At 35.8% G+C, this 24,187-nt stretch overlaps 2 protein-coding genes across 8 annotated transcripts in view; both read left to right on the top strand.

The window, feature by feature from the left end:
• The window catches only part of phka1a (phosphorylase kinase, alpha 1a (muscle)), a 36,991-nt gene extending 29,290 nt beyond the window's left edge, over positions 1–7,701 (top strand). For 2 of the 4 annotated variants that reach the window (XM_087261769.1, XM_087261768.1), the window contains exons 28-34: positions 1,115–1,230; positions 1,367–1,405; positions 2,031–2,075; positions 3,944–4,105; positions 4,215–4,268; positions 5,367–5,567; positions 6,217–7,701. In XM_087261769.1, coding sequence (XP_087117895.1) covers positions 1,115–1,230; positions 1,367–1,405; positions 2,031–2,075; positions 3,944–4,105; positions 4,215–4,268; positions 5,367–5,567; positions 6,217–6,390 — 791 coding nt within the window. In that variant the 3' untranslated portion in view covers positions 6,391–7,701. The remainder of the gene's footprint in view (positions 1–1,114; positions 1,231–1,366; positions 1,406–2,030; positions 2,076–3,943; positions 4,106–4,214; positions 4,269–5,366; positions 5,568–6,216) is intronic. The other 2 variants (XM_087261771.1, XM_087261770.1) reach the window with 1 other exon arrangement.
• Positions 7,702–8,747: 1,046 nt separating this feature from the next.
• Positions 8,748–24,187, top strand: part of hdac8 (histone deacetylase 8) — a 50,736-nt gene continuing 35,296 nt past the window's right edge. The window contains 9 exon segments of one of the 4 annotated variants that reach the window (NM_213431.1): positions 8,748–8,969; positions 9,245–9,297; positions 9,409–9,539; positions 11,613–11,754; positions 12,056–12,168; positions 14,593–14,670; positions 17,487–17,595; positions 17,703–17,875; positions 22,538–22,632. In NM_213431.1, coding sequence (NP_998596.1) covers positions 8,856–8,969; positions 9,245–9,297; positions 9,409–9,539; positions 11,613–11,754; positions 12,056–12,168; positions 14,593–14,670; positions 17,487–17,595; positions 17,703–17,875; positions 22,538–22,632 — 1,008 coding nt within the window. In that variant the 5' untranslated portion in view covers positions 8,748–8,855. 4 annotated transcript variants of the gene reach the window in all.

The following is a 24,187-nucleotide window of genomic DNA, read 5'->3' as shown; positions in this document are numbered from 1 at the left end:
TGAATTAGCTTGCATTGGTCAGAGTCTGGTCTTGATGGTTCGAGGCAGGGTTTTTCTAGAATGGAAAGCAAAGGTCTGTTGATTTAAGCAGGTTTGTCTTGAAAAAGTAGGCCTACTGTGATCATGTTTAGACATGGAATTGAACTTGAAGTTACCTTCAAACCATTCAGTAACCAATGAGGAGTTTCCCTTCCCCAAGGAACTTGTATGATCCATTGTTTGAGTCTACATTTCATTTGCATCCATAAAATGTTTGCTGAATTAGTCGCATTTTTACCCAAAACATCACATAGCGTCTATCGTGTGAAATACAATCACGAAATCAATCTAGAAATTGAATCTAGACAATAAATACGTTGGGTATCACATAAAATCTGGATTATGTAATGTTTGAAGTATTAAGTAAAGTTCTAGATATCATATTCTGTTAAGGCATAGTTTTCTAACTAATCCAACACAAAAAAACTTAACAAACACACACACACACACACACACACACACACACACGTAAAAACAACATTAGAATATAGTTTGTAGATCTATTTTGAAGAAAAGTTCTGTAAGGATTTACATGTCTCCATGCTTGCATGGGTCTGTTTCGTTTAAACTTGGGGAGGTTTATCAGATAGCAGCCCCTTAGTGTGGCCAGTTTGTGGGGGCTAGATGTAACAATTTTTTGTCTGATCTGCATCCTTTTCTTACATATGTAAATTGATATGCTATTTATTTAGGGTGGTATACTGTGTCACACTTTAAAGAAGAAGATATTTTGAAGAAAGCTGGAAACCTGTAACCATTGACTTCCATAGTATTTGTCTTTTCTACTAAGAAAGTCGATGGTTACAGGTTTTCAGCTTTCTTTAAAATTTCTTCTTTTTGTGTTCAACAGACGAAAGAAATTAAGAGTAAATAAAAGAGCAAATAGTGACTATGTTGTCGTTTTTGAGTGAACTATCCCTTTAAATAAGAGACTCATGTGTATTATGCGCAACAGTGGGACCAGGATTGGGAAACACTGTTTTAGAACAATGACTAGAATGTTATAGAATATGTTTACTAATGTATTTAGAATGATTGGTTTATTTGACTAAATGTGTTGATGCTTGTTTTTAAGTTCGTTCAGTTGAGCCCGGTGTCAGTCCTGTCATCTCAATCCATGAGGTGGGCAATGTTGGAGCCACCAAGAGTGAGCGCGCAGGCATCAGCAAACTGAAGAGTGACATGAAGATGGTAGGTGACTGCACATCCAGAACCATGAACAAAAAAACACATGTATTGGCCTGATAAACACACGTTTAAGACACTGTAGTGTGCCTATCTGTCATGTTTGTGTGCGTGTGATTTGATAATGTTTAAATGTTTTCAGCTGGAAGAGCTCAGATTTTCATGGTCGATCCAAAGTAAGGTGACGTGTCCTAATAAGCTGTGGATCAGCCTCATTTTATGTGGTCTAATCTCAAATGAAAGGCATAGTTCAACCAAAAATGAAAATATACGCACTATTTGCTCTCTCTTAAGTGGTTCCAAGCCTCTATTAGTTTCTTTCTTCTGTTGAACATACAAAAATATTTTGAAGCTGAAAGCTAAAAACCTGTAACCATTGACCTCCATAGTAGAAAAACAAATACTTTGGAAGTCAATAGTTACAGGCTTTCTACTTTCTTCAAAATGTCAACTTTTGTGTTCAACAGATGTAATAAACTGAAAGATGGTTGAAATAAGTGAAGGTAAATGATGGTGGAATTTTCAGTTTTGGGTAAGCTATCCTTTTAAAGATTAACAATTTAAGATACAAACTGTTGGTGTTTGCATTAAAGGTATGGGAGAAAATTTACTGTACATCTAACGTTTTAATTATACATTATATAAAGAAGACATATACAGGAATCATGGGGTCCAAAGCTGCATGGCAGGGTGTTTAATTGCACTGGGGATGTGAACATCATTTTTGAAGGTGGTTTATAAGTATTTTGTCATGTTTACAGTACAAAACTGATTTCCCCTTTGCTGTTTGACTTTTTGCCTCGTAGACTTTCTCAGGTCAGTCCTTCGATGCTGAGCCTGTTGAATTAGCGGTAAGTTTTTGTCTCTTATGAGCCATATCAACTTTGCAATTAGATTTTTGAAGGTTATGATTAGGCATCTGACAAAGTTGCAAAAATCTGAAAGTGTCTGTGCCTGGAAGATTATTTAAAGGGGTGGTCCAGAATGTAATTTTAAGGCTTGGTTGTGTTAATAAGTAATTTGTGCTTATGTTTCACTTGAAGGAAATCACGCTATTTTTCATAAATCTCACTTTGATTATTTACAGCTACTAAGCTAACATGAAAACGACCGATATATTTCCTAGTTCCTCTGAAATGCCCGCCATCAAGTGACTCTGATTGGTCTCCCTTTGAATTAAACTTTGAGTATTTTACATTCAGAGATGCTGTTTATGTTCACACAGCTACACTGCACATAAACTAAAGTCAAAAATATGATATCATAGTGGACCATCCCTTTAATGTACCACAATTTGTCAGTTTTAATTAGTCAGATCTTCTTAACAATATGGAAAAAAACGCCAATACAGGATCTCTGTGTAGATTTAAATCTGTAGTAATGTCACGAGCATAACTATAATGATAACCATAACAATAAATCTATTTCTGTCCATACCAAATGGATCAAACAGTCTGTTTATTAAGCTTCACAGCAGTTTTAGCATCTGCCATTTGAAATGCTTGGGATCTTTAAAGTAGGATCAGTTGTGAATGGCTGTTAATATTTTTATTGTTCATCATTGTCACTGTTAACTGTTGAGTGGTATTTGCTATTTTGTTTTATTTGGGAAAACAATTGCCCATCATTACAGTTGTCATTCTTAATTTTTTTGATTGCTTTGTATATTCATATAGGCTGGAATATTTTGATCAAATACCTGAAATGGATTGAGGTTAAACTATAATGAATCTTTTTCACATTGGAATTTTTTTTACATTAGATGTTTTTACATTAAGTACAGTAAAACGTTGTTTGTGGCTTAATTCAAGTTTATGTGTCTTGCAGTCATTATATAGGCACTACACTACCTGACAAAAGTCTTGTCATCAATCCCAGTTGTAAGAGCAACAAATAATAACTTGCCTTCTAGTTGATCATTTGTAAAAGTGGCAGAAGATAGATTTTTCCAATGAATCATCTGTTGAACTGCATTCTAATCATCACAAATACTGCAGAAAACCTACTAGAGCCTGCATGGAGGCCAGATTCTCATAAAAATTAGTCAAGTTTGGTGAAGGAAAAATCATGGTTTGGGGTTACGTTCAGTGTGGGGGTGTGCGACAGTTCTGCAGAGTGGATGGCAACATCAACAGCCTGAGGTATCAAGACATTTGTGCTGCCCATTACATTACAAACCACAGGAGAGGGCAAGTTCTTCAGCAGGATAGCGCTCCTCATACTTCAGCATCAAGGTTTCTGAAAGCAAAGAAGCTCAAGATGCTAAAGGATTGGCCAGCCCAGTCACCAGACAGGAACATTATTGAGCATGTCTGGGGTAAGATGGAGAAGGAGGCATTGAATATGAATCCTTTTTTATTCCACTGCACCATGACTTTATGTTCTATACTGCACATTATTTCTTATAAGAGATAAGACTTTTGTCAGAGAAAAGTCAGACCTTACTGTCCTAATTAAATCATTAAAAATCAAGGCATGATCATATTTTATTTGGTACAATAATCTAGAGGCCTTTGCCTTTTATATAAGTTCCTTCTTATACCAAATGATCAACTAGAAGTCAAGTTAATATTTGTTGTTTCTAACACTTGGATAGGCGACAAGACTTTTGTCAGCTAGTGTATATATATAGGATTTCTATATTAACAAGTGGTTAAATAGTGTGATTAATCCCCCCAAAAATGTAAAACTGTTTTATGTTTTAAAATTGGACTTACAGAGGAGCAGGATGCCTTCAATTGATGGGTTTGACAGCTCCATGAGTGTTGGTGTACCCCGGGACAGTCGGCAGGGCCAGTGGCTGCGCAGGAGGCGGCTTGATGGAGCTCTCAACCGAGTTCCTGTTGGCTTTTATCAAAAAGTCTGGAAGATTCTGCAGAAGGTTGAAATATATTAAGTAGAGCTTTTTATTAATAACAAAATAGATAATAATAGTTTCTAAATCTTTTTTATAATTTATATTTTTATTATTTATATTCTTTTCCCCACAGTGTCATGGCCTTTCAATAGAAGGCTTCGTTCTCCCATCTTCTACTACAAGAGAGGTTTGACCCCATAATCAATGTGTTTACAGAGTATTCACACTTGAATTGCTTGTTTTGCAATATTTTAGGTTCATTCATGCTTATATGAATATGGAAGTTGCTCTAAAATCCTTAGTATAAAACGTCAATAAGTTAACATACAAGAGCAGATGAGAAGTACCTGGATAACTTGCTACTTCTGCCGACATTTTGAAATGCAGATCATAAATGAACAACAACAAAAAAATCCTATTTTGCAAAGGTATATTATTGGCTACTGCCAAAAATTTGGTAAAAATTGTTGCCGAAAATTATTACACTGAGATCATGTTCCATAAAGAAATACAGTATTGTAATTATGCCCTAGCCCAACTTAAATACTAAGAAAATAACCTTTAAATGATTATTTTTTTGATCCATCAGATTCCAGATTGCCAAATTTATATCCTAACAAACCATAAAGCAATGGGAAGCTTTTTTATTAGATTTTATGCAAAAAATCACATATTGACACATTTGGACACTTCACTATGTCACAAGAGCACAAGAAAGAATTTGTGATAGGAAATGAAGACAGCTGATGCTGGGAGGTCATGTGATGGTAGATGGCAGTATGTCTGAATTCTGTTCCTGATACTTTTTTCATACATCATCTAAAGAGTCATGAAATAAGTACAAGTGTAGGTAGTATCTACTGTATTTACAAAGTATGTGATTTCAGACTACTGTTGGTGAAATCAGAAATCAAACTCTGGAGTGGATTGCTTGTTTAGAGAATCATTCCAACCCTAAAGACTAATAAACCAGACCGATCACAGTGTGTGAATGTTTATTCTAAACCCTGTCTGAAATCTAGTGTGTGTTGCCATTGCATGTCAAAATGAATCATAGATTAACCCAGAGCAAAGATTAAACTAACTGCTTGATTAAACTTCACATCCATTTAGAAATGTTTCTTACATAAGCAAACTGAAAAAATATTGTGCCTGTTTTGGGACAAAGCAAATATCTTTACTCGTGAAAACACCTGATAGTCTTTTCTCATCTCAAATCTCCAATTACTTATTTCAACCTTGAATGTGAGATTCATTTGTCCCCGTTATATCTTCCTCCCTCCAGATGACCCCAGGTGAGATTAAATTTGCGGTACATGTGGAAAGGGTGCTGAACCGTGTCCCTCAGCCTGAATACAGGCAGCTGCTGGTGGAAGGCATCCTCGTCTTGACAATGCTGGCTGATGTTGACATTCAGAGCATCGGCAGCATCATCCACATAGAGAAAATAGTTCATATCGCTAATGACATGTTCTACAAAGACCAGGTATGGATGTGCATTTTAAATTAATCTAAAATAAATGGTGGTCAAGAGAAAGCTAAACATGCTGCAGTTAAAGAAAATGCATGCTATTACAAATAACGGCAACTAATTAACAGCATACATTTAGCATTTTCTCACAACGCAAACAAAATTAACAATACAACTGCATTTGCTCAAAACACATGCAAATAGTGTGGAACACAATGGAAATGTTTCAAGGGGACCCAAAAATGTGATGAACCTGGCTGGGATTTGCTTATTGGGCCAGGACTTGTGCTCAGTGAAGTTGTAGGTGGTATTTAAAAGGTTTTTGTGTATTTTAACATCCCGATTACACCTTTCTCTTGTCTTTTGTATATTATTAACCCAAATAACCACAACCTCAGTATGTCCATCACATTTTAGGGTCCCCTTAAAACATTTCCATTGTGCTCTGTGCTATTTGCATATGTTGTGAGAAAATGCTGAGTGTTTTTATAGTGTTTGCATTGTGAGGATTTGCAACACGTACACTGTCAAACCGATCTTTTCTTAATTTGCTGGCGGTTTTTGTAACTGCAGGTGTTTTCTTAAATTACAGCACATTAAGCTCTCTTGGTCACCATAAAAATATCTACAAGTTAAAAAAAAGTACTTTCATTGTCGTCTGCAGAAGGATCTTGGTGCTGAGGACAGTATTTTGGAGAAGGATCAGTCTACGGGCATCTGTCGGCTCCTGTATGACACTGCACCCAGCGGCCGCTTCGGCACCATGACTTACCTTACTAAAGCTGTGGCTACTTATGCCCAGGACTTCTTGCCTAGTGGCGCCTGTACTGTACAGTGACCCCTACCTAGGTTTTTAAATAGCATAGTTTTTATTGTACAGTCAAGAGACCACTATTTTAAGTCAGTTAATGAGATATTTGTGTGAGTTTTAATATTGAATAAACTCGTCATTGAGCACATAATATATTTTGTAGTTTAAAGTTTAATGGTAATCCTTGAATAGTTCTTACATTAGGTACAGTACATTTAGCATATTTAATATCAGGATGAAACATAAGGCTGTGGAAAATGGAGAAATACAGTCCGCAGTTGTTCTGCTAATAAAAAACAGGTTGTGAGTTTACTAGATTGTATGTAATCTATGATATACAGACTCTACATACAAAGCACTTACCTTTTTTTTAAAAAAAGAACACTCCATTTTTTTAGGAAAAAGGTTAATTTTACAAGTCACCTTTAGCTTAGCATAAATCATTGAATCTGATTAGACCATTAGCAGTTTTAATAATTTTCTTAATTAAATCTTGACACTTGTGTAGTTTATTGTGTGCTAAGACTGACAGGAAATGACAAGTTGCTATTTATAAACAATTCTCTTATTCTGGTGTAATAATCAAAGCAACTTTGCTGCTGTGCTATGGCTGAAGTAGGCGCAAATAAAAGTTCCTTGATTATTTGCCAGAATGAGAGAATAGCTCCTACTGAACTACAAAATAGCAACTTTACGTTTTCTGTGGGTCTTAGTACGCGATGCCACTATGGAAGTGACAAAATAAGACTTAAAAATGGGACGAAATAGGACATTTTTCACAACTCTCTTCATTTTTTGAGTGAGAGGCTATTGATTCAATGATCTGTGCTAAGCTAAGCTAAAGTGCTCCTGCCAGACCCAGAGATTGGCTGAAGGGATTTTGAAAAGGTAAAACTCAACAAGTTTTACAAGTAACTTGTAAAATGAGCATATTTCCCAAAAATTGGAGTGTTCTTTAAAGATTGTAAACCTGTCTCTGGCAGTCTCTTATTCATATAAACTAAACTGAATATCTACCCTGACTGAGCTCTATTAAGCATGAAAGTGTTTTGTTTTTGTTTAGCTCCTAAAAAAGATATACTGCATCAGCTATGATGAGAATGTAGTGTACGTTTACAGTCTCAACTGATGGAGAGGTGACTACTTTGTTTAGTAATTAATGTTTTGTGTTTTAGACTTGCATTTGTGGTCTTTAAAGCTGTGTTACAAGTGAACGGTAGATGTGTGCATGTACTCAGAGAAGCCATTATGGAAAAGTAACATTTATTTATTTTGCTCACAGTATAATAATTTGAACTAAATGAAAATAAATTTAAATAAACTTATTTCACTTGTTAATTTATGAGGATATTTGTGTATTTTTGCTGTTTTATATAACCGAAACAGTCAAAAACTCTAAAAAGTCAACAACAGTACACTATCTTAAAAAACTTTACACTGTTTCTGAAATTTTAATCAAAGTTTTCTTTAATCAAGACGTTTTGACTATTTAAATGACAGTAAAGAAAAAGCACACAATAAGGGTCAGTTGCCATTTATGTGTGGAGTTTGCCTGTTCTCCCCATGTTCACGTGGGTTTCATCCTGGTGCTCCGTTTTTTCCCACCAATCAAAAAACATGAGTGTATGGGTGTTTTCCAGTTCCGAGATGCAGCTGGAAGGGCATCCGCTGCAGTTTATTCGCTGTGGCGTTAACTGATAAAAAAATGACTTGGCTGAATAAAAATTAATGAATGAGAAGACAATAAGCCATTGTGTCTAAATGTAAATTTGGGGAGCGTACAAGGTTTGTTTTCTCTTTTTTTCAGATCTCTGTAATTTACAACAATAAAAAATTATATTTTACTTTAAAGTTAAAAAAAAAAAGATTAATGCGTTGTTTGTCTTTACAGAGCAAATGTATAAAGAGATAAGTCTTTGTTTTGTTGAAATGTATTTAAATAGTGTTCATGATTAAAGCAAGAAATATCTGTCATTGTGTTTAGAAAAAAACTCATACAACTAGCAGGAATTGGCACAACCCACTGTCAGACAAACCGTACTTATTTCTGCATAATTCCTCAGAAAATAAGATCTATTAAAGTTGAATCTCAAATAAATGGATGTTTATTTAAGGAAGTTTAAATGAAAAAAGATTTCCACATCAAACACTATAAAAAGAGTATCAACCTTTTGACTATTAAACAGTCCATTTCAATAGTTTGTAGCATGTTTGAGACTTTTTTAAATTAGGATTTATTTTATGGCACCCTTAAAATCAACAGATACTAGTGAAGATCCGAATGGAATAATATTTAGAATCAATATACAATTACAATTAGGGCAGTTATGTGTTTTTTTTAACTAAGGTTTTTCGTGCAGTTTACGGGACTTTTATTATGAAATAACGGAAGTTTATTGTTGTAAGGTTCAGTCATTGTGAGGACAGCCAGAGCTCACTGCGGGGCTGTGTATCTGTTTATGTGGTGTTTTGATTTTAATAGTTTGATTTAAATGAGTGAAAAAAGCGACAGTAATGATGATAAAAGCAGAACTCGCAGCGTGGTGTATGTTTACAGTCCGGAATACATACAGACATGTGACTCACTGTCTAAAGTGCCAAACCGGGTGAGATGAACTGCACTTCGCACACACTCCAAAACAACATACACATCTGCCAGATGCTTCACGTTTCAGCTTAACAATTCAACGCTATCGCTTGTCTTAATTAGCTTAGTAACAACGAAAAATTACTGCTTTCATGATCCATGACAATGTAATTCTTTGGAGTGTTTTGTTTTATCAAATAAATAACGTTAACATTATAACTTAAATTTATGTGTATGTGAATCAATGAGTGTCTTAAATGAAAAAAAAGGTATTTACTTTTGTTTCTCTTACAGGCGAGCATGGTGCATTCACTGATCGAGGCGTATGGCTTATTGAAATACATGAGGTGTGTCTTGATTTGTACGTACTGGCACAGTTTCTCTGTATTTAAATTTATTTTCTAGCATGTTAACAATATTAGCTGACAATTATGTTCTCAAAATGGTTGTTTATTAAGGGTCGTGAAGCCTCATGTGGCTTCAATAGAGGAGATGGCTGTGTTTCATACAGACTCATACCTGCAGCACCTGCACAAGATCAGCCAGGACGGGGACAATGATGACCCTCAGTCTGCTGACTTTGGACTGGGTAAGAGCTGTTTAATTTAGATATCTACTACATTTATTTTTTTTAGCCACGAGTATGTATTTGACTTCATTTGCTAATGCAATTGATACACAAGAGCATCAGGATGGTGAAACACTGTTGTTCGGCAAATGGCTGTTTGCTTTATTAATGGCTGTTCGCTTTGTTTTCATAAGCTAGGCATTTTCAAACTTTCTTTTAAAAAATACCCATAAATATTTTAATTAAAATCTCAAAATATGACCCAGAGTGAAGCATGTAGACTACTATATATTTACATGTAAAATGACATGCATACAGTGCTCAGCAGTACACCCCTTACAAATCTCTCTTTTAAATTTATATTTTAATAGGAAGCTCTACAATATTATATTTGTGCATTTACATTAGATTAGTCAGTACTGAAGTCAAATCTGGAGCTTATCTAACAAAATAATTTATGATAATGATTCAAAAACTAGCACACCCAAGTTTATGTTATAGAAAAATATTAAATACAAATTAAAGAAAGGAAAAAATAAAGAGCAATAACAATAAAAAAAGGAAAGATTTTGTTATTATTTTTTTATTTTGTAGGTTGCCATTTGCTTAGCAATATTTTGCTTGAATTTAATTGTATTATCTTTCAATTTCTCAATATGTTTAGTGACTAAAATATAATTGTAATAAATGTATCTGTTTAATAAATCTGTTTTGTTTAAATGCTCCAAAATACATTGCCTATATTCACTGAGAAATGGAGAAAAATATTCAGTTTAAAAATGGGCTGTACTCAGTTATGCTGAGCACTGTATATTCTGTTAAACATTTGTTTAATCTTATAAGTGAAATGTTCTTTTTTTTTTAATTGTGTTTTGCTTAATTTTTATAATATCTTCTCAGTCATATATTGGACAAGAATCGCCTGAAGTCATATTAAAAGATTTTTATTGAAGGATCACAGTGCATCCTCAGAATACAAATTAATTATTTTATTATTTTGTAAATTAATTTGAAAAGGGACTAAGTATTGATAAATATTTCCACTTCATCATGCATTATACTAAATGTATTTAAATTATAATCATAATAAGGAACCATAAAACAACAGTCATATAAAGTACATTATAATTTTAACCTTTTCTACTTTTACCACTTCAGACTAATGTTTTACTCATTTGTCATGAAGTTTTCAATACAACAACATTTGGCAAAGTCACCTGCTGTTTTATATATTTTTAATTAAGTACATTTCTGAATTATTGTGCTATTTTATTTGTACAAAACTCTATCTGAATGCTGAATGATGATTGTTTCTCCCAAATTTAGATTGAAAATTTTATCATCACAAAAGAGATTAAATGCATTTGATTTATTTATTTCAAACAGAATTTCACTGTTACACTTAAAACAATTCTTCAAACAAAATACATTTTACCATAATCAACAAAAATATTGACTTGTCCGTATACACTTAAAATAACAAATACATTAAACCAGTTCAAAAAGTAGTGGGGGGAAGCACAATCTTACTATTTTCCTCACCCCATTTTCACAACATTCAACATCATTTGACTGTCATTTCGACTTATTTCCTCAATTTATGTACATTGTATTATTATTTTGACAACTTTTGTACAATTATCATGCTTTCTATGTATATAAAATCACCTTTGTAAGCTGAATTTGGTGCATATACTACAATACACGTCTGACCAATTCAACCCATCAGTATTCCTTGTTTTTGTGCATGCAATGCTGTCTTGCCTCCAGCAGTGGGCAGTATTATACTTGAATCATTTTCTGACTGGCCAGTAATTTTTATCAGTATTTACTTTTTGTACTGGATCACAGCCAAGTGCAATTTAAATGCCTGACAAACAGACACTTCACGCTAGTCTCTGGGGATAGAGAATAGTGTTATTGTTTTTGAGGGGGAAACAAAGCTCTCGCCAGAGGATCTATTTTAATGTAGCTCAGTGTTTATTGTTCTTTCTCACTCTCCGAGCTATCTTTCCTCTCACTTTCCTCTCTACACCCCATCCCATTGTCTCTGTGTGTTATCAAACCCCCCTCTCGATGCTCTCTTTTGTTCAGGTTATGACTGTCCGGTGGTGGAGGGTATTTTTGATTACGCGGCTGCCGTTGGAGGAGCCACTCTGACTGCTGCCCAGAATCTGCTGGATGGAAAGTGTGATGTGGCTATCAACTGGGCCGGAGGGTGGCATCACGCCAAGAAGTAATACAGCACAGCGGGCCTTTGTGCCCACCCTCTTGTGTTTCACCTCTACATCAATCATTGAGATGCCAGTCTCATGCCAGTCTCATCTTTAGCATATAAGGAGATCTGTGTGGTTTACTATTTCTATGTTTTGGTAACATGCTAATGTTATGGTTTGTTTGCATGAGACTGCTAAACAAGCCTAGTGTTGGGTTTTTGTAAAATATGTTTGTTTACTGTAGATTATTGTTTACGTGTGTGCATGACACTGTTCAGTGGGTCACTGGAGCAGCTAATTGAATGTGTGTTGTTATATAAGGGACGAGGCATCTGGCTTCTGTTATGTGAATGACGCGGTTCTTGGAATCCTCAAACTTCGGGAGAAGTATGACAGAGTTCTCTATGTGGATGTGGACCTTCACCATGGAGATGGTAATAACACTTCCACAACAATAACCATAACAAGCTGTTGTTGTTAATTTCATTTAGCATGTATTTAGTACATAAATTAGCTTAAGTTTTAAATCAGACTTTCAAATTCATCTATATTTACGGCAAGAGAGAATGTTAGGTGATCATGTCACTCTACTGAACCTTTTTAATAATCGAAATGAAGTTATTTATAAATATATTTATATGAAAATATGGTAACACTTTACAATAAGATTCTATTAGTTATTAGGTAAAGATGCAGTATGTAAGTTTGACACCTAGTGGTATTGCACACCTGGTTCAAAACACACTAGCGCAGGTTGCCAGATTGATGTCCTAACCAACACCTTAAATTTTTATTTTAGACATGGCTTCTATTTCTCACAGGTGAACAACACAAAACTGACTTTGATTACCTCAGGTACACCTCATGTGCTTTATTCAGTGTTAAATGCTAATAATGTGAGTTTAATTGCCATTTTACATGACAGTTATTGCCACATTACTGAAAGCAGCAGCAGATAGTTCACCTCAGATCTTAAAAATAAAATAAACAGCTTGAAATTGATCTTCACAACTGCGACTCAGTGCAAACCAACACATATCAGGGATTCAGCATCTACATTTAATAATGTTAAAGAGGTTTAATATGTTATAATTAGATTATAAACCTTACCATTTTACTGGAGTGCAGTGTGTGCATTATTCTATGCTTCTGAATGGCTGTATTTACATTTTTGTTGTGTTTCAGCCAAATTGCTAATCACTGCAAATCCCGTCACATAGCCTGTTGTTAGGACACGGGATTACAATGTAACCTGCTCACCTAATGTTTCCGTTAAAAATATTTAGAATATTTGCTAATTAATTACCACCTCATGTGGAACTCTGAATCTGCGTCTCATTTCAGAGTCTGTTGTCCACCGGAGGTTGCATTTCAACCATGGAAGAATGCTTTAAGAGCCTTCCTGACTGAATAAATGAAATAGCTGTTTCCCACCAAGGCAACCCGGGGTGCTGAAATAAAATAGGATAAACTGGCATTGACTTCAGCATTGTTTTTCAGATAAACAAGAGTGTTCACTTAGCATGTTTTTTAAACATCTGCTAACATATTATGGTATTTTTATGCTTTAGAAGTTTCAAAAACGTACATACAGTGCCTTTAATAACTAACATGAACAATACATTTATTACAGTATTTATTCATGCTCGTTAACATTAGTTTATAAAAAAAGCTATTATTTATTGCTAGTACATGTTGACTTACAGTGCATTAAGTAATGTTAACAAGCATGAATTCATACAGTATTTCAATAATGCATTAGTGGATATTGAACTATCATTAATTATAAATGTTGTACAGGTATTGTTCATTATTACTTGTTGTTTGTAAATATATAAACATTTGCTAGTGAAACCTTTTTGTAAAGTGTAACTGAAAATGTATTTTATACATACAGTAGATTTGCATGCACTCTAAAAAAAAATGCTGGGTTGTTATAACCCAATGCTGTGCCATCATTCTTTACATACTTTGGATTTAAAAAAGTAATTTCATTTTCAATGCTCCAGCATAGGACTGCACATCCCTCTGTTTGTGATTAATGCAATAAAAACGGTTCTAAAGAATAAGAAGATAGCCCATTTCAGCCGAGGGCATCAAATGCACCTCAGGTCACTATTTTTAAGCAAACGCTGGGATGGTTCATGGGTACATCCTCAAATTCAACTTATCCAAACAAACAAATAAAAATGGCATCAAATATGATTGTGTGCACCAAAAGACTAGTAACAGCTAGTTACTTCTAAAAGGCTGTTCATAGGCTGTCTGCCATATCGGAACATGGTCATAGCCAAACTGTAAACACTTAACAGCAAGTTAACTCTTCCATCTGCATCTGTGTATGAATATCTGTATCAGCAATAGACTGCAGCTAAATATTTTGATAAACTAACACAACACAATTAAACACATTCATGTATTTACATCATATATACATGTGAGATGTATGTTCAGATTTAATTTGTTCATTATATAATATTAATTATGATATCTTGCAATTAATCATTTGACAGCACTAGTGTTTAATCATTACTATAAAAAGTAGCTGTCTTTAAAACCAGTGTTTTGATATCTTAAACACATTGATTTATAATCAATGTTTCTAAATCATTAAATGTGGGTGGAAATGTAAATATCTTAATAGCATGGAACACTTCCCAACAAAACTTTTCTGACCTTTCTTTCTTTTAGAGTCTCTGTTTTTTCACTGATTTGTTTATATAATAGAAGCTTGTATTCCTTATTTATCTTAATCTGTTTATCCATCAGGGTCAAAGAGCACCTCCTCTAAGCTTTCTATCAGACCTGTTTTAATATCCTTTCCCTTTAAGTGGACATGTGCATTGTTTCCTCTCCAGGTGTGGAGGATGCTTTCAGCTTCACCTCTAAAGTAATGACAGTGTCTCTGCACAAGTTCTCCCCTGGCTTCTTCCCAGGTTAGTTCAGCATGCTTCTACGCCTCAGTGAAGACCAGCATGTCTTTTAATTCCCTTAATTGACAGTCATGTTTCAAGCTATGCCAGAGCTTGAGCTGCCGGCTCCACTCCAGCGCCCAGAGTCTGATTACCCAGCTGATAACAGAGACTGGAGCTCTGTGGCTTCTTGGAGACTCTGAGAGCCCCTTCAGTACTTTAACAATAGCGCTCAGCAAAGGTAACTGGCTGAATGCTCTATTAAGGCAAGACACTGTGTGATTGAATTATTATTTGCTTGGTGATTTATTATTGGTTTCTTTTTGCAGCGCTGTTGCCAATTCATTTTTATAAATGTGACATTCAGCACCTTAATTCAGCATGTGGCACACTTGGAATAGCTTTTTGTAATGCTGTTATTTGAATTATGAATGGCACTCTACTTAATGGATAGTTCATCCAAAAATGAAAATTGATTTACTCCCGTTTTACTTGTTCCAAATCTGTTTGTTTTTCATTCTTCTGTTGAACACTAAGGTAGATATACTGAAGAAAACTGGATACTTGTAACCATTGACTTCTATGGAGACTCAATAGGAATGTGATGGTGGTGAACAAAATGAGTGGGAGGAAAAAAAACTGTGTGACAGAAAAAAAATATACTTTATAAAGTTTCTGTGTTCCCTCGCAAAGATGCGTTGTGAGCGAATGCAACTCGCAAAACTTTTTTTTCTTAAATACTTCCTGTTCACTTTATTCATGTCAACATTCCAATTTTTGCAAGGATTATTTCGTATTTTACCATTCTATCCTGCTATCATTAAGTATTTTCTCATATTTCTCATATATTTCAACCAACATTTTTTTTCTTACTTCCCCCACAGTCAGATCATTTTACTTTTTAATAATTTTCACTCATTTCTTAATCTTGTTCCAAGACTGTTGAGATATTTGGACTAGAAACTAGATAAAACAAAGATAAAAATAGATCAAAATTGTTGCATTATGTGGTTATTCAATTTCTGGATGTAAATACTGTTAGACTCCCTAGAAAAATGTCAAATCAAGCTATTCAAGCTATCTTGTGAAACTGTACTCATATCGCAATATTTAATTGCAGAAGAATTAAATATCGCAATGTCAGATTTTTCCAATATTGTGCAGCCCTAATTGTAACTTTTTTCTGTTGTACTGTATGTTGGTGGCCTTAAGGAAGAGTCTGATCACTGCACTTGTATTTAAACAGCAGTCACTCTGAGTAAATTGTAGTCATTAGCCTGTCTTAAGTGTAAATTCCACTCTTCACCTCTGTAGGAACCCCGAAGACATTAAGCACGAACAAATTCCCCCCTTTTTTCATCTCTGAAAACATTAAAATACCCTTCATTACAACATTTTCATTCCAACCCCAGTCTCATGCATAGTATTCTGGGAACTGGAAATCCCCAACACAGCAATGGTACAGTAACAGCTATAAAATGAAATGTTCCTTCAGTATTAGTAAACAGAACATCAGGATTTGAAGTTGTCTCAAAATGTTATGCACATAACTAAAGAATTCTTAATAAAAAATTGTGACATCACTACTTTACAGCTTAATATGACATTTTAAAGGCTTAACTTGGTTAATTAGGTTAACTAGGCAGGTTAGGGTGATTAGGCAAATCATTGTATATCGATGGTTTGTTCTGTAGACTATCGAAAACAAATATTGCTTAAAGGGGCTAATAATTTTGACTTAAATGCTTTTTAAAAAATTAAAAACTGCTTTTATTCTATCCGAATTATAACAAATAAGACTTTCTCCAGAAGAAAAAAATATTATCAGACCTACTGTGAAAATGTCCTTGCTCAGTTAAACATCATTTGCTGAATTTGCTCCCATGCTGAATAAAATAAAATATATATATATATATATATATTTTAAAAATACTAAAATGACTGACCCTAAACATTTGAACTGTAGTGTAAATAGTAACATCAGTGTTCAGCAAAGCATAAAGTAAATTAATAATGTTAAAGGGATAGTTTACCAAAAAAGAAGTCTGTCCTCGTTTACTCACCCTTCACTTGTTCAAAACCTATTTGAGTTTCTTTCTTCTGTTGAGCATAACTACTGGTTGATGGTTTTCCAATAGACCTCAGCAGGAATGTTTTTTGCAATGAATACCATCAACCAGCATTTTTCAGAATATCTTCTTTTGTGTTCAACAAATTGAAGAAGCTCATTGCGATTTAAAACATGTTCTGGGAATGTATTTGCCAGAAGACCTCAGAGACCGGCCACAGGAGTGACCATGTAAAAGGTCTTGAATGTAAAGGGCGACCTGACCATGCAGAGCTCTATGTGTAATTACCAGAATCTTAAAATTTACTCTAAACCTAATTAGAAGCCAATTAAGAGGCTTAAGCACAGGAGTAATGTGCCACCTCACACTGGTGTTGTTAAAAGTCTTGCAGTTGCATTCTGCACAACTTGCAATCGCTCCATAGAAGATTTATTCAGAGAAGTGTACGGAACATTACAATAACCCTGAAGAGATAAAGGCATGGACAAGCATCTCCATTTCTTCATTTAAAACAATATTTCTGATTTTTACAATATTCCTCAGACAAAAAAATATGTACGAACAACAGACATTTTACATGGCTTTTAAAACACAGAGAGCTCTATCAAAGATGACACCTACATTTCTAATGTCACTCAATTTAAAAATGACAAACCTTCAAGAACTTGACTAATCATGGTGAGGTAACTTTTACTTTTAGGTGAACAATCCCTGTACTGTCCTTATAAATATGGATGTTTTTGACGGAGGACATTAACATTTGTTTCTCAGGCACAGGTGATGTGACTGACACTGGGCTGGGTAAAGGACGCTGGTACGCTGTTAACGTCCCCTTTGAAGATGGCGTCCGTGATGATCGGTACTGCCAGACATTCACCAGGTTTGTAAAGATCCAATAACCAGTCAATCCACTCAATTCCTTCTAATGTTTGTGGTTCAGTGTCATTTTAATACTGACTTTATTACTTTTTTCTGTTTTTCTGTCAGTGTGATGCTGGAAGTCAAAGCTCTGTTTAACCCTGAAGCAGTTGTGATGCAACTGGGTGCAGACACCATGGCTGGTGACCCTATGTGCTCCTTTAATATGACTCCTGTTGGAGTCGCAAAGTGTCTAACCTATATACTTGGCTGGGAGTTACCTACTTTGCTACTAGGAGGAGGTGCGTGTTATTGCTTTTGTTAAATTGTTTTCTCATTAAATAGGATAGTTCAATCAAAAAAAAAATTTCATCTTTTATCACTACATTTCCACAAGACTGTTGTTTATATCTCAATACAAATGAAGATGTTTTTTAAAGTCTTGACTTTACTTTAAAGTGTCCTTGTTACAGTGCAACTTTTCATTTAAATACTGACTAATATTAATTAATTACATGTACTTACTATATGGTTGGGGTTTGAAAGCAGAGTTAGGTTCAGAGTTTGTTGTGTGCCGTTATACATTATTAAATGTAATTACTTTAGTAAGTACATGGAACATGTTATGTTTTAAAAAAAATCTTTAGATATGAAAAGTAATTTACATGACATAATTTATAAGTTCCTCCTCACCACACTTGCTCATCTATATGTTCCTTGCCTTGTACAATGTTGTGCAGTCATGTTAAAATATGAAGGAGCTATTCCCAAACCAATTTCCAAAATGTCTTGGTTTACTGAAACATTAAGACCCAGTTATACTTCAAACTAAATTAAAGAACAAACTAAAATTATGTAATTTCAAACAATATCTGTCCAGACTGAAGTTCTTTTTTAAGCTCATTTTGACAGTTTGAAACAGCTCACCAAAACTTTTGTGGAACTACTTTGACCTTGCAAAAAACAGAAATGTGGGCACATCATACCATGTGTGCAAAAACATAGCATTACAAACAAACATTTAAAATACAAATACAAATTCTCACTATAGACTTCCTCGGAGACAATATTCTACAGGCTAAATAGATATAGCGCATCACACCTGCACAAAAACACATCAATCAAACACAAGGCCAGTAGACCTAGGGGCAAAAAACATTAATTTTTTAATTAATATTCAATATATTTAATTCAATATTCATCATTAATATTGTACATATTTAGTATACAACAATTCATTCATTAATTTTCTTGTAAGCTTAGTCCCTTTATTAATCCGGGGTCGCCACAACAGAACGAACCGCCAACTCATCCAGCAAGTCCCCACGCAGCGGATGCCCTTCCAGCCGCAACCCATCTCTGGGAAAAGTATACAACAATATAGAATGCAAATACACTTACAAAAAGGATTTTAAATCAAAATCCAAATTTAAACCTCTCAGAGATAAAGTGTTTAGTGTGTAAATGTAAAACGCTTCCCTCTGTAATAAAAGTCTGTCAACATCCCCTTCTCGGCACCCCTTCTCGGCACCTTCACTTGTTCAATGCCAATATATCGCAACGTCGCAAGGTTATGTTTCAATGCATTAAAATGAACGGCGATAGGATTTCGTTGATCGTTTAATCGTATATTACTTCTGTGTTCAGCAATTCGTGTTTTTAAACACTGTCTTGTTTGACCTATATAGGCAAAACCACAAGGACATTTAATCATATAGATCACATTTTTTGTGTTGCATGAAATCACACCTTTAATCTTTAATTGCTTACCTGAATGGGGATGACTAAAAAACTGACATTTGGTTGTAAAATTACATTGTGCGCAACAATTCATTCAATCAATATTGTCTCCGAGGAAGTCTATAGTGAGAATTTGTATTTGTATTTTAAATGTTTGTTTGTAATGGTATGTTTTTCATATTGTTAGATGTATATTATTGGATGAAAATGTTCCTGTTTATCGGCTTGCTAGCTGATTGTGATAATTGACTGCAGGTGCTGTGTAGAGCTGTTTGACTATTTCTGGAGTACTTCCATTTGCAATGCTTTACCTGATGAAAACCATGTCGGTCGAAACGTTGTGATATTGACATTAAAAAATTTCTTTGAGAGCTAAAGTGGCAGTGTGCCGATTTACTTTGAATCTTTTGGAACTACTTTGACCTACCATTAGTCCATGACAGACGTACACAGGTAGGGCTCAACCTGTGCCATGTTTTCTCTTGGATTAAAAAAACTTGCCCCCCACTCTTCACTTCGTGATCGTCCATCCCTGCCACCACCACCACCCCTCCCCCTGCTGGTCAGTATGCGACCGTCCACCCCTCCCTCCCCCCTCACTTGTCAGTTTGTGATTGTCTACTCCTTCCCCTTTTTCAGTTTGCAATACCTTCACTTTGAACACATGCCCCTCGAAAGGTCTTTGCACAGCCCTGACAGAATCAGTGGGTTTATGGAACTCCACCTTCTTTGATGTGCGATTCCTTACACTGATTCGTTTCTCATTTACATGGTAGTATCTAATCAAAATCTGAAAACTTATTCCATTTTCTTAAAGCTAATCTGAAGGCCACACTACACTACCTGACAATAGTCTTGTTGTCTATTCAAGTTTTTGGAACAACAACAAATAATAACTTGGCTTCTAGTTGATCGTTTGGTATCAGAATTTATATGAAAGCCAAAGGCCTCTAGATTACACTTATTTTAACAAAATAAAATATGATCATGCCTTGATTTTTAATGATTTAATTAGGACAGTAAGGTCTGACTTAGCTTAGACAAAAATCTAGTCATTTAACAGAAATAATTTCCAGTATAGAATATACCGTCATGGTGCAGTGAAAAATGAATAAATATTGTGGATGACTCCCATGAGCTTGGAGGGCTGCATCCATACATCTCTGCAATGACTCAAATCATTTATCAATAAAGTCATCTGGAATGGCAAAGAAAGCGTTCTTGCAGGACTCCCAGAGTTCATCAAGATTCTTTGAATTCATCTTCAATGCCTCCTCCTCCAGACATGCTCAATAATGTTCATGTCTGGTGACTGGGCTGGCCAATCCTTGAGCACCTTGACCTTCGTTGCTTTCAGGAACTTTGATGTGGAGGCTGAAGTTTGAGAAGGAGCGCTATCCTGCTGAAGTATTTTCCCTCTCCTGTGGTTTGTAATGTAATGGGCAGCACAAATGTCTTGATACCTCAGGCTGTTGATGTTGCCATCCACTCTGCAGATCTCTCGCACACCCCCCTACTGAATGTAACCTCAAACCATGATTTCTTCTTCACCAAACTTGACTGATTTCTGTGAGAATCTTGGGTTCATGCGGGTTCCAGTAGGTCTTCTGCAGTATTTGTGATAATTGGGATGCAGTTCAACAGATAATTCATCCGAAAAATCTGCATTCTGCCACTTTTCCAAATGATCAACTAGAAGTCAAGTTATTATTTGTTGCTCTTACAACTGGGATTGACGACAAGACTTTTGTCAGGTAGTGTAAGGGTGTTTTCACACCTACACTTTTGTTTCGGAACGTATCTCGTTTGCCCAGTTAGCGTGGTTTGATTGGCATATGTGAACTGGGCAATCGCGCTCTGTTCTGCGCCAAAGTAATCGCTCCGAGATCGCTTGAATGAGGTGGTCTCGGCTCGATTGAAACGAACCCTGGAGCGGTTCGATTGCAGTGAGAAAGCGATCCGATCCGAGCGCGGTTATATCACAGTGTTTTATGGATATGTAATAGGCTTACGGCTATATGAAGAGAGAATTATGAGTAGGGCGGGAAGTTTCGCGAGTCTCCGGATGCCCGCAAACGAGTGATGATCTCCCGGTAATCTTGCGTCTCTCTCCCAGTCCTCATAGGCATCGTCGCGCACCCTTCTCACCCCTCCCCACCGTGTCTCTCCTCAGACACGTCACGCGCGCGCACCCTGTCAATCACCACCAAACCACCACCTCTCCTGACAGCTGAGCGGGACGCTACAAAATAAACCCTGACACTCTGACCAATGTAAGGAGAGTTTACTCGCACGTGACTTGTTTTAGCTCTTTTGGTCCGATTAGAAACTTTGCAGTTTGCAGAGCAAAGAGCAACAATGTAACAATTTTAATCTCTGTTTCGCAACAACTGAATCGATTCACAGGTGTGAAAGCACCCTTAGTTTGAAGTATGTAGCTGTTGATTCTGCAGAAACTTGCCAACTGTGATTTTTTTTTTTTTTTTTTTTTTTTTTTTTTTTTTAATTTACTTTTTTTTTTTTTAACTACCACTTAATGGCTTAAGTGCTTTTTCCAATAGGTTTGCCTTGAAATTTTTCAGAGTGATTTATTGAACAGGTGGCACCGATCACTGTACCACTGTATTGACTGAGCTCCTGAGATACATTGTTTCAAATTTGTTTGTAGAAGCGTCTGTAGGGCTAGGTGCTTGATTTTATACAACTGTGGTCATGGAAGTGATAAGAGATTGCCTAAACCCAATGATTTGGAGGAGTGTTCCAAAACTTTTGAAAACATATTCTATTAATAACAAGTTCTTATGTTTTAAACAAGTGGGTTGTTGGTTTGTGTGAATCACACTTAAAGACAGAGCTTTAATTTTTAGATGTATTGTCCATTTATCAGCATTAATCAACAGGCAGTTTCAGCAGTATTGCCTCAGCTTGTTTCCCCTCCACGTATTTACGCTGAAAACTCCATCTTCTGTCCTTATTGCCAGCTTTCTGACTCGGCCAAAAAGTTTATTAGTGTGTTGTTACGGCCAGGGGGGGTTGGGCTAAGAGAAGAAAGTGAACTTTTGTGATTTTGAAATGAGCTCTAAGCTGCGGACCTGCCTAGCCAAGCTCTAGATGAAAGGTAGTAATTACACTAGTACAATGAAGCCCTTTTGCTGACTTCAATCCCCCATCTCTCTCTTTTTCACTCACTGTATATACAAATCTGCCTCTCTCTCCTTTCTCAGGCGGCTATAACCTTGCCAATACTGCCCGCTGCTGGACCTATCTAACGGGGACCGTCCTGGGACAGACTCTGTCTTCTGAGATCCCAGACCATGAGGTGAGACCCTGTTCCCTCTCTTCTTTCAGCAGCTGTCTAAAACCCCGCTCTCTCCTCCTCTTCCTCTTCCATTCCTGCTGAGTCACTCGGTCTAATCAAAGATGTCCAAGCACCTCTCAATAACTGGGTTTGTTTTCATGTGATTCAGGAGAAGGGAGGGGAGGCGGGGGGTGTTCGTGTGCACACCAGTGAAGGGGTCTTAACAATACTACTCTGTCCCTACCGGTTGACTGAGAGGGACTTGTGCTTTTCTTTCCTCAACTGTTTATGCCCCCTCTCTTTCTCTTTCCTGAGAGAAAGAGAATGTGTGTGCCCAGTTCTGAGCGAGCTCTTTTAAGAGCTTTTTCATGCTTTTTTTTGAGAAGCTTCTGAGGAGAGATGAAGGGATGGAAAGGCCTTCTGGTTGGTCTAAGAGAGCTTGATATCTTTCTTTTCTTCCGACTCACAAAGAAGGTCTTTTAATGTTTATAGAGAGCGCTTTCATGGTCACTGCAATAAAAGATGCCGTTGTGTGAGCTGACATGACCTCCTGCGTCATGTTGACCTTTGACCACTCCACAGGGTGAGCAACTAAAATAACGCAGTGTAGATAATTGGCAGGGTGTTTGTTGATGACTGGGACGGTCAATGATGATGATTAATACAGTTCTGATGAGATTTTCTGTAAGATGGCTTTTCAATTTTGTTTTCATATCTTCAAAAAACGTAGCACTACAAGGTACTATATTATTATTATCATTATTTAATGACAGCTAAACTGTAGTTTGGAGTGGCTGCATGACTAATCGAAAAAGATCGCAATCTTGATTCGACCTTACACATGATCTTAATTCTGCTTTTCTACAATTCCGCGAAGCATAAAGGCGGACACACAAGTCTTTACATTGTTTTATATACATTGCTCAGCAACATGAACACATCCAAATTATGTAAAAAATCACATACTGTATTTATAAGGTACAATTCACTCTAAAATGTAATTTCTGTAATAATGTAATTACGTATTTGCGGCCGCAAGATCACAAATGAGCTGACTTTTTTGTTTATTTATTTATTTTTTATAACTATTAAGAGAACACTCGCGTGCCTGCCAATGAACAGAACCGTAGGCTGTGAATAACAGGTAATAATGTTGTAAATAATGTTCAATGTTGTACATTATTTTGTTGTTTATTTGTTTATGTTGTAAATAATGTTTCCCAGAGCGATCGTTTATGAGTCGTGTGGGAAGTATGATTTGCGTGTGTTTGTTTTGTTTGGCAGTGAAAGTGAAACCAAAAGCGCGCACATCATTTCAATGATCATATCACATTTGAAAGTTATGATTACGACAAGCATTTGATATTTTCTTTCATATTGAAGACAAAGTGTTGTACATGTTTAAAACATGAAACAGTGTCAGCATAACTACTCTAGCCTACTACTGCACTATTGCACTGATTTACTTATTTGAACTGTACATACCAACTGCACATGGACATTTGTAATTATGTACACACCAACTGCAAATATATGGTAACACTTTACAATAAGGTTCATTAGTTAATGCATTTAC

This window comes from Danio rerio, chromosome 7 (assembly GCF_052040795.2).
Source record: "Danio rerio strain M-AB ecotype USA chromosome 7, GRCz13ab, whole genome shotgun sequence".
Taxonomy (NCBI): Eukaryota; Metazoa; Chordata; class Actinopteri; order Cypriniformes; family Danionidae; genus Danio; species Danio rerio.
This window is presented reverse-complemented; position numbering and strand designations above follow the sequence as displayed.